The sequence below is a fragment of the Eimeria mitis genome, genomic scaffold, assembly GCF_000499745.2.
Source record: "Eimeria mitis Houghton genomic scaffold, Emh_scaff1, whole genome shotgun sequence".
NCBI lineage: Eukaryota > Apicomplexa > Conoidasida > Eucoccidiorida > Eimeriidae > Eimeria > Eimeria mitis.
The window spans coordinates 1-10231 of record NW_013566996.1 but is presented as its reverse complement, the minus strand read 5'-3'; the positions used below and the strand labels follow the sequence as shown (position 1 = coordinate 10231).

At 50.6% G+C, this 10231-nt stretch overlaps 3 protein-coding genes across 3 annotated transcripts; 1 reads left to right on the top strand and 2 right to left on the bottom strand.

The window, feature by feature from the left end:
- Positions 1–2487: 2487 nt before the first annotated feature.
- EMH_0023010 (RuvB-like 1, putative) lies at positions 2488–5224 on the top strand (the record flags this gene model as incomplete). The annotated part of the gene is made up of 9 exons (XM_013493966.1): positions 2488–2604; positions 2855–2945; positions 3104–3195; positions 3363–3476; positions 3582–3729; positions 3849–4021; positions 4131–4331; positions 4582–4788; positions 4940–5224. 9 exons carry the CDS (start codon positions 2488–2490, stop codon positions 5222–5224), a joined length of 1428 nt encoding a protein of 475 aa, XP_013349420.1.
- A 438-nt stretch (positions 5225–5662) lies between these two features.
- EMH_0011900 (uncharacterized protein) lies at positions 5663–7456 on the bottom strand (the record flags this gene model as incomplete). Its single annotated transcript, XM_013493965.1, has 7 exons — positions 5663–5800; positions 5905–6027; positions 6136–6193; positions 6410–6526; positions 6693–6769; positions 6950–7071; positions 7315–7456. The coding sequence occupies 7 exons, from the start codon at positions 7454–7456 to the stop codon at positions 5663–5665; spliced, it is 777 nt and encodes a 258-aa protein (XP_013349419.1).
- A 1640-nt stretch (positions 7457–9096) lies between these two features.
- On the bottom strand, positions 9097–9856 carry EMH_0000010 (uncharacterized protein; the record flags this gene model as incomplete). The annotated part of the gene is made up of 2 exons (XM_013493964.1): positions 9097–9266; positions 9565–9856. 2 exons carry the CDS (start codon positions 9854–9856, stop codon positions 9097–9099), a joined length of 462 nt encoding a protein of 153 aa, XP_013349418.1.
- Positions 9857–10231: the final 375 nt, after the last annotated feature.

The following is a 10231-nucleotide window of genomic DNA, read 5'->3' as shown; positions in this document are numbered from 1 at the left end:
ATCGTACCTTTACTGGGAGGCTACATGGAAGCGCTGCTGCGTTGAATGGGTCACTCCCCTACACAGAATTAAACCCATTTGTAGCTTGATTGAGCAGACAGTTCAGCAGCTCCATACACCCTAGTCAAATGTGACTGATAACCTTGTAGCTCCAAATGAATAAACCAGCACGTTCAGCCATCTTTTTTCGCACAGCAAACGCCTCTACTCTGGACATAGGAAGCTATTCGAGGCTTCACGCCTGGAAGATAAGTTTTTATTTCTGCATGACGCACTTGATTCAGCAGACTCTGTTTGTGACTGAGTGTTATGGATTGGTTCGAAGATCCCCTGTAAACTCCTGTTTACCTCTTCAGATGTAGTGGAACAAGTTATAACACTAGCAGGGTGCTGCAGCTATCGGTGAACTTCATTCCAGGAGTCGTAATTTGAACAGCACCACTTAACCGTCTACATCATGTTTTCGCTACTCACGCTAGTGTGTTGTCCACCCCAACAGTTTGGTCTAGGGAGCCAATATGCAGTGGGTAGCGGAAATGCAGTTAACAAAAAGGGGCATCCGCTAGTTGCCAGATAGGCATCCACACGGCATTTCAGTTCAGAATTTATGATCACGGCTTTAAGCTCCCCCAAGCGGCAAACATGAGTTCACTGGCACGCCATTGCTTGAAAAACTGACCACGCTTAACAGCCGTTTCGCAGTATTTCTTCCCCGCACTCTAATCTCTGTGCTACCGCAGTTGTCACACCGGTGCAAGCTCCATTAATTTTCGGGGACGGAATAGGGACGTCTGTCTCTTTCAGAACTTAGTTCATATCAAGCCCCTTAATTTCATGGAGGCTCGAGAAATAGACAGAGTTGATGTAAGGAGTCTTGAGCAGGGAAGGGAGTATGGACGAGCTGGAGACTGAATGCCTAATCACCGTGAAACAAACTAATCTTAACCGAATCCACATTTTCAGGCCGGACAAACTGGCTTTTGCCGCTACAGCAGACTATGGAGTTCGAATTGCTTGCTCCTGCATTACTACAAGGGCTTACATCAGTTGGCGTGCGTTGGACAGCGCTCGTACCCGAGATGCCTCTTCCTATTAAGGATCCAGAGAACCCAAGCAAAAGCAGCCCACAAGGGCGCGCGGGAAGCTGATATGCATGAGCTGCGTTGTGGTCTCTCCTCTCCACAGTTGGTTATTTTGAGCATTAAAACGACTCGGCGATTTGTCAACTATCCCTGGTAGATTTTACCTCTAGCCTAGTTGCGAATGTGGAGGCACAGAGAGAGGCAAAGCTAGGGGATGGGTGTGGTGCGTGAGCACTGCAATGCATTAGTTCTTCTGGCTCCGTTAGACGGACGAGTTTGATTGCCGGGCAGTTAGCGGTTAGCGGTTACCGTCTCGGGCTTGGCAATATATTTGCCAAGCCGGAGACGGTAACCGCTCACCCGGCTCAGCTTCCGCCAGCACCACCATGGGGGTGCGGGCGCCATACCGCCGCAGTTGTGGGCTGGATCCACAGACTGCTTTCAGGGAGTTTCCGGCTGGACCTTCGGGTCCTGCGGCCCATAGACCCCCATAACCTGGTTCTCATGGCGTTTGTATGAATGCTAAAAGTCAATCCTTCCTCTAAAAAACTCTCTTTGAGTGTAACACGCGTCGCATCTCTGATCCTTCTGGTTTGTCAGCCAACTGCCATACAATTGTCAGGATTGCGGACACGGGTGCGCTATCTTCCTGACCAACGGGATTCTAGCGATAACTACAAGTCCGTTCCTTTCCCACATGTTTCAAGATTATCTTCATCTGTAAAAATATAAGGTGCATTCGACAGTTTCAGTAATTTCAGTGTTGCTGGCCCTGCCGTGCAGAACCCTGTAGCATTACAACGGGCCTGTGAGTCGCAATGGCCTAATCTATTGCAGAAACCGCCAAATTTTGTCATCCCACCAGTAATTTATAATTCTGTCAGAAAACCGTGTAACTCTCTGGCAGTCAGCGGAACCTGAACAGAAATGAAACTTCGGGATATCTGGTCCCTGTGGTCTCCAGCCGCCGTGACCGTACACGGTGAGCAGCTGATCGAGGTTACGACACCTTTGTCTGAAAATTTTGTCAAAGCAACCTACCTCTTTACTGCTTATTTTTTTAAAATCTTTTTACATTTGAGTGCAGCTCAGTCGAGCTTTCTCTGTGACTAATCATCGAATCCAAGGTCACTGGGGGAAGAGACACATCGAATCCTGTCTTTGGTGCGTGGCAACAAGGTGGACTATCGGGGGAACACGTGCTAAATTTAAAAGTAACAGGCATTCCATGGCTGTGCAACGCATCTATTATTCTCTTCAAATCATAATATCGTCTCCTGTTTGCCCGGAGCTGCTGTCCAAGACCACTTGAACCGCAGCTGGTGTGAGGGGACGGGTGCGCGTAACCTTCGTTCTAAGCCATATTTGGCCCAATGTTTGACTTGTTCACAGAGTGTGATGAAAAATGAGGATCGAAGAGGTCACTTCGCTTCAACATGCGCAGCGTGTGGCATCTCACAGCCACATCAAGGGCCTCGGACTCTTGCCCGACGGATCGGCCAAAGATATCCATATGGGCATGGTCAGCCTCAAAAATCCACGCCGCTCGATTTTGTTCTATCCCTCCATCTGTAAACTTCCCTGCTATTTCCCACAACGGATGGCACCTCGTTGGGGTCGTTGCATTTCTTAAAATGCACACCATATTCTAACACGTTGCTGTGGAATCTCGAAACAGCTGAGGAAATGAGGCTAGCATAGGGGCAAAGAAACTGGTTCTGAGGCATAAATAACCCCTTTTTGTTTCTGGAATGTCCTCTTTTGATGCGAAGGTAGGACAACACCAGGCGCGAGAAGCGGCAGGGCTTATCGTGGAACTCATAAGGAATAAACGCATGGCTGGAAAGGCTCTGCTTCTAGCTGGTAAGTGGACATGTTAGAGCTTACCAACTACGCCCCAGGCGAAGATAAACCCTCCCCCACTTACCAGAATCGAGGATAGCACGCCGGCACAAGTAGGCCAAGGGACATACACGCCGCAGATTCAAAGGGCAACGCCTATTTTCTGCGGTAGTACTCAGGGCCACCGGGCACCGGCAAGACCGCCATTGCCATGGCAATTGCTCAGGAACTTGGCAGCAAAGTGCCGTTCTGTCCCATGGTAGCTAGCGAGGTGAGTTACAAATGCAGATTTGGAGTAAATATACTCCACGGCCGGCGGCCAGAAGCGCGAAACTCAGCAACACAAACAGCAATCAACAACGAAGTTTATTAAGCTATTAGATGGCAGCCCTGCCTGCACCATACAAATGGCACAGCTTTTTGCTTCTGGCTGCGCAGGTGTACTCCAGTGAAGTTAAAAAAACAGAAGTCCTCATGGAAAACTTCCGCAGGGCCATTGGGATAAAGATAAAGGAAGTAAAGGAAGTGTTTGAAGGGCAGGTGGTCAGCTTGGTGAGTTGGGAGAACCAACCCGTAGTCGGCTCACTCTCAGTCAACTGATCGATTCCTTTGCCATTTGCACCATACCAAAAAGTGATAAATACGATCTTCCTGCAGACGGACGAGCCGGGCGACGGTTTCACTGCTCCTGAGAGTTCATCACGGAGCGATCCTCACGAGGAAACTCCTTGTCCTCCCGTGCGGATCACACTGAAGACGAGCAAGGGCTCCAAAACACTGCGTCTCCACTCCAGCATCAACCAGGGTCAGCCGAATCAGGCCATTCTGCATGTGTATCTTTCGTTAGTGAGGAGGCGAGTGGCACAAACACCGTGTCCAAAAGAATGCCCATGGGATTGATGACGGGTTGTGCAAGTTCCTCAGGGCTGAAGAAGGAAAAAGTTGCAGTGGGAGACGTCATTTATGTCGAAGCCGCCACAGGTCAAGTGCGCCGGGTCGGGCGAAGTGAAGAATTCGCCGGACAGTTCGATTTGGAGGCTGACCAGTTTGTGCCAGTTCCCAAAGGCGACGTCCACAAGAAAAAGGAGGTCATACAGGTACCTGCATTTACTTCCAGTCCCGTAACAGTGAGAAAACCTCTAACACATAGAAATATTCATTGCATTTCGCACCATGTCATGCATGTATGCTCAACAACGTCTTCAGGATGTGACTCTCCACGATTTAGACGCAGCCAACGCCAAGCCCTCTGGAGGCGCTCCGCTGGCTTCTCTCTTAGGACATTTCTCCAAGCCGCGGAAGACGGAGATTACAGAGAAACTCCGACAAGAAATTAACAAAGTCGTCAATAAGTATCTTGACCAAGGCGTTGCTGAACTGGTGCCCGGGGTCCTGTTTATTGATGAGGTGCTGCAACGCCTCCACCAATCCTCGGTCTCATCGTCTCTTAGCCGAGCCACTGCAGTAGCGGCAGCCCCGTTTGATTGTTTAGCGTGTCGAGGCGCGACCCACTTGCAAGGAAGTTGAAAAGAGTTGCGCTTCTGTCCAGCAAAGGAATGTGAACAGCTTCCGCTTCGATACCGCACCTCGAAAAGGGAGAAACCGTAGTAGCTGTAAAGTAAACGCCTGTGGGTATTCTTGAGTTGCTTGTGCTCAGGTGCACATGCTGGACGTGGAATGCTTCACATACTTAAACCGTGCTCTTGAAAGCCCTTTGTCGCCTGTCGTCGTCGTCGCCACCAATCGGGGCGTCTGCACTATACGGGGAACGGACGTCATGAGCTCGCACGGGGTGCCTGTAGATCTACTGGACCGCATGTTAATTGTCCGTACACAGCAGTACTCTAAGGAGGAAATAAAAGAGGTGAGTTGCAGTAGCAGCGAGTCACACCCACCCCTTCAGTGGTGACAACCGAGGGCAAAATCTGGGTGAAGTAGCAAAAAAATAATCTGCTTCCCACGAATATCCCACATCTCATGCTTGTACGGTGGGCCTACTGTGTTGTGCCCGTCAGGTTCTAGATATTCGCTGCCGTGCAGAAGGGCTGTCTTTAAGTCCTGACGCTGCCGAGGTGTTGGCGTCCGTCGGAGTCCGCACGTCGCTGCGCTACGCAGTGCATCTCCTAACTCCCGCTGCCATTCTGGCCCGGGCAGATATTACGGACGAAGGCTATGACAACGCAGAGCCAGGCGAACCAGTCATTCAGCTGCGGCATGTCCAAGAAGTTGACTCTTTGTTCCAGGACGCAAAGACGTCCTCAAAACGCCTTGCAAGAGAGGCCGATTTTTTCATTCAGTAGACAAAAAAACAAAAGGTCTCCTTACAAACATAATTGCGTTAAAGGACCGTATTAGGGCCTACAAAGAGGCTTATACAAGAGCCCTTCCGCGTTTGAGCGACTTGTTGGCAGCAAAAGTCGAGCGCCAATTGAAAACATGATAAATCTGACTATCAATGTTCTACAGCGTATTTCCTCCCCCAAATGCCCTCTGCAGTGAGCTCCTTGGCACGTGGCCCACGCTGTGCTTACAGCTCAAGGAAAGAGGCACTAGGGCGGCTGAGGAAATGCTATGGGTTACCGTCGTCAGGGTTTCCACTGTAAATAAAAAGGCCCTGGCGCAGTTTCGATGTGTTGAGCGTCTCTACGCTCATGCGACGTCCACTACTCATATGTCGCCTTGCAGACACTCCGTACCATTGCACCACACTCTGCGGGTTCCTCCACGGTCTTCAATTCCTACGGTTTCGTGTTCAACGCAGAGCCACGCGCTCCATTACGTTTCGTCTGCAGCTGATGAGCAGCAGACTTCTGAAGGTGCAGCAAAAGCGACGGGCTTTTAACCTTGACAAGCGCTCCGATGTCGTGCAGTCTGGCCTGTACAGCCACACCCCACAACAGAAACACCTGCAGTAGCCCCCAGTAGTCAATTATTCCCGAGGTGTGATCGAGGCGCACGCAGAGGAACGGAATGTACCCACATGCATTAGGGCAAGCTTCGATTTGAGTGCGTTGTAGCGAAAAGCCATCTGTTGCCGAATCACTTCCTCTGAACTTTGGTGGAAGTCGCACGACAAAAGCTCAATGAACTTGTATTCCATGTTCTGCGTGGACAGAAGAGACATGACAGCGAAAAAAGGCCGATGCTACACAAACGGCACGAGAAAATATACATACCTACCACCACCCACCCATAAGACCCTTCGCCGTACCTGGATGAAATCTAGCCGGCCCTTTCCCGTCGTCTCCATTATGAATACGGCGAGGAAACTGTAGGGGAAACACAACACAAAACAGATTGCACGTATCAGCGAGTACGAACATTCAAAGTAGGCATGCATGAAGATTTTGTTATTTGCGCCCGCATCTATGCGTGCGTACAGCTTACTGCTGTTGGACAAAGATGAACACAAATTCTCTAGTACTGACATGCGAAACTGAAGCAGCAAACGCCAAGACATGCGTAGAGCGTAGTAATATATGTACCTCTGGGGCTCTCTGATGCACGAGTTGAGCATCTTCATAAGGACGTGAGGATAATCCGCGAATTCAATCATCAATTTTTGGCTCTGTTGCATCTGCCGAAAAACCTTCTCATCTACCCTAAAGCACACATTCAGGCTGCACTCTACAAATGTAAACAAAGCGAAGACAAGTTCGCGGACGGTCCCCGCTCGGAACAGCACTCGGTGAGACACTCAGTCAAACACTTCAGTGGAGTTCCAAGAGAATATTCTGGAGCACTGAAGAGCACTGCTATTGTACATACACGTGGGTATAGTGGAAGAACAAGTCGTTCTCGCTGGCGAGCTCAATCCGCACTTCTTGAGGATTTGTTTCTTCTCCCTACAGATCATCACAAAAGCACCACCTTAAAGCAGTTTGGCAGCACGGGCAAAATAAGGCTGTGGAAGAGGTGTCGCATGCCCGTGGAGGGGGGTGCAGGGCCTCCGTCGCTGTGCACGGCTCCTGTTCTATCATGAAACTCCCTGTGCTGTAATCTTATCAATATGGGGAAGTACCCACCAGAATTAGAACTTTCACCCTGATAGGCTCAAGCCTTCCCACGTCCTGAGGTGCTTTGGAGCCCTCCTGCATGCGAAGCTCGCAGGGAACTTCTCGTTCATAGAGGATCACATGGCCGTCAGCTGTACGGGAGAATAGAACACGACACACACCCCACGAAAACTCTCCATTCTCCACCCTTCTAGCACCTGCGCTCACTGCCGTCTCACCAACAGCTAGTGAAGATGGTGATTGCCTACGCCAACGCGGCAAGCAAAGGTGAAATCACGCAGCAGCTTCCAGGCCATGCCGGCAGCTGGACCGCTAGGCAGCGGTAGGCATTGGCGAATGAAGGGGTGAAAAGCAACCACTATACAGCTGCACACTATGGGTATCTGACTTGCCCAGAGAGGGGTCCATTTCATCTATTGCAGAAAAGTCAAAATGCGTCAAAAATGCAGCCGAGTCCGTAGGCGGCAGCATCCCGTCGAAGGCGCAGGCCGCATCCGCTGACATCCGGTTCGCCATCTTCGTGCGGCTTCTAGGGAGGAAAAAAGCAAAATTAAACTCACATGAATTCCCCTGCTAGTTCAATAAATAAAGGGTGTATTCAATGGGGCAACTTCTGCAGTGTTCGTCGTCAACAGCTGCTGGGGTTGAGCTGGGCTTGCGCTTCTCTCACAATTTCCGATTCTCTCTTTTTCTTCTGAGCATAAAATTCCCTCTTCACAAGAGAACAGCCAAACATATCACATGTTTTTGGTCTTATCTACTTTCTAAGGTTCCGTGAAGGTGGCCGTCAGCGAGAGACGCATGCCCTACGGGCCTGAGTCGTGAAGGACCAGGCCACTCTACGTGCAGGCGGACGACGAAAGTCTCTATTTTGAATAAGATACAAGCCAAATAATCTACATCTGAGTTTATTTTTATTCAATTCATAATGAAAAGAGTTATTTACATATGAATCTCCAGCGTATACATCCGAACTCTTCTACCGCGCAGCACGCATCCAGCCGCGCTACACGGACGATAGCTGGCCTTCGCCGTTCCCCACTTAACAGGGTATTTTCAGCGCGGATTTTTTTCTAAGACGCTGCGTATCATGCGAACGTGGCATATCAACGACCGAAATGGGGAGGGAGAGATGACTTCATCTCCCAAAAACACGTAAAACAGTGCAGACCCCGAATATGAAATCATCTGGGGCCCCGTAGGATATGACCCTGGTTCCATTGGGCCAGGCAGCCCTGCCACGCCCACCGAAAACAGGGTAGAAGCCCAAGAGACTGTTTCAGGCGTCGTCGTGCTACGGGACCGCCCCAAGACAGCTGCTTTCTAAAACCATCTCCTCAGACTCGTAGCAATAAAGGGGAAACTAGAATGTGCACGTGTAAAGTGGAGTATGCAGGTCTACATAGAGGAGCCGCATCTACTCTTGCCGCGGAGGACACAACTCTGAAGCTGATAATCTTGCTGCTTTTCACATTAGGGAGCACTAAATATAGCCCTTAGGGCCTCTTCACTCAAAACATTGGAGGCGCTCCGCACCGTGTACATACAATGCCCCCTTAAACAGTTTAACTAAAAGCCTGGCAGTTTCAGTACAAACAGCCAAGCAAAGCGACAACCAAACCCTGCAGTTCGTTTTCCGTATCGTTTGGCCGACACAACTGGGAATGAAGTCCACAGTTTTACCCCTCAGGAGAAGCAGATTTGGGTGTTGCCACGTCATTCCAATTCCGCAATCGCACGCGGAACAAGACTTCATATAAAAAAATAGAAGCAGACGCATACAATTCAACCAGAGTGGAGTATTCAATACATGTTGGTGTAAAAAGAGATGCCGCAACTTGACGCTGGGGGTGACCTCGACCCGTCAGGCGTTCAGCACCGCCTGTGCTGCAGGCGTTCATGTGTCTGTGCGGCTTGCGTTGGGCATTTCGCTCCATACATTCTGTGTTCCTGGACGCTAAATATCATCAAATATCTGTCGAAACCCACCGACTAAAGCAGCGCGTGTAGGACATGTCGGCACATAAAAAAATCTCAGGCACTGCAGCGTAGATACACATTCCGTTCCCTGGCTGGTACTGACTATAGGGTTCGCAGAGTGGCAATTCAGGAGTTGGTAACTTCAAACTAAATAAAGGAGCCCCTTCCTCCTTTCCTTAGAACAGCCTCGCACCCGATCCCAGGCGGCCCAACAACTTGTCCATTATGCCTCCTTGGGCTTGTGCTCTTAACGCCGCTTTCCGTTCTTTTTCCGCCTTGAGTTTTGCACTCATTTCGGGATTGACTTCCGTGGGGGTGATCATACCGCCCATGAAACGAGACTGAGCTGCGCACAACACCCAACCCAAACAAAAGAACCGCCGCCCTCTGCCTGGAGCCGACACTCTTGTAACAGAAAACCCATCCCTAAGAAGCCGAAGCAAAACGCAGTGGAGGACCACCGAAAAAGGCACACTACACATTGAGATGAAGACGACAGACGGAAAGGGAGAAAGACGCTGGACGCGTGTGTGAAGCGCAACCACCCTGAAGCTCAGCATTCATCTAAATGGTTAGTAGTCAAACCAATGGTCCAACTGCCAGACAAACCGTCAAATGCCTCAAAATATTTGTGTTCGTCTCACCAAATAGAGCCGAGTTTGCGCTGAAGAAGGAGAATCCGCCGCTGCCTGCGTTGCCTGTTGGCGACGCACTTGGCTTGCTTTGTTCATCCTCTGTGCCCCCCCAATTTTCTCTGAGCTCTTCATCTAAGTAACCGTTATCATCATCTTGCTGCTGCTGCTGCTCGGCTAGACCGGCCGTGTCTGGTGAGGCGCTGCCACGATTGTTGCCGTTGCCGCCCTCCTCAGGCGCACTGGCGCCCGCAGACTCTTCTACGGCCGTCTCTCCCTCTTTCCTCGGCGCCTTCTGCAGCATCTCGGTGTTCAGCAGCAGCGTCAGAGGGCCCATAACAGCACGCAGCTCTCTGAGTTGGTGCTGCAGCCGTTGGGCCCTGCGGGACAGTCGGATATTCACTACGGCGACTCCGTCACCCTCTTCATTCAGCTGTTTCCACCCCCCCTTATCCACTGCATTGTCTGCTGAGAGAGCCGCCGCTTGCTGCAGCAGACTTCGAGCATTCAGAGTTACTGTTGCGCTTGAAACACCCCACACCCGAACAAGCCGCAGCTGAAGGTTCCGCTGCAGCAGCTCAAGCACCCGCTGCCCCTGCTGCTCCTGTTGCTGTTGTTCAGACCCCTGCGCTTGCTCTTGCTGCTGCTGCTGTGTTGAGAAGTTAAGGAGGCTGCGGTT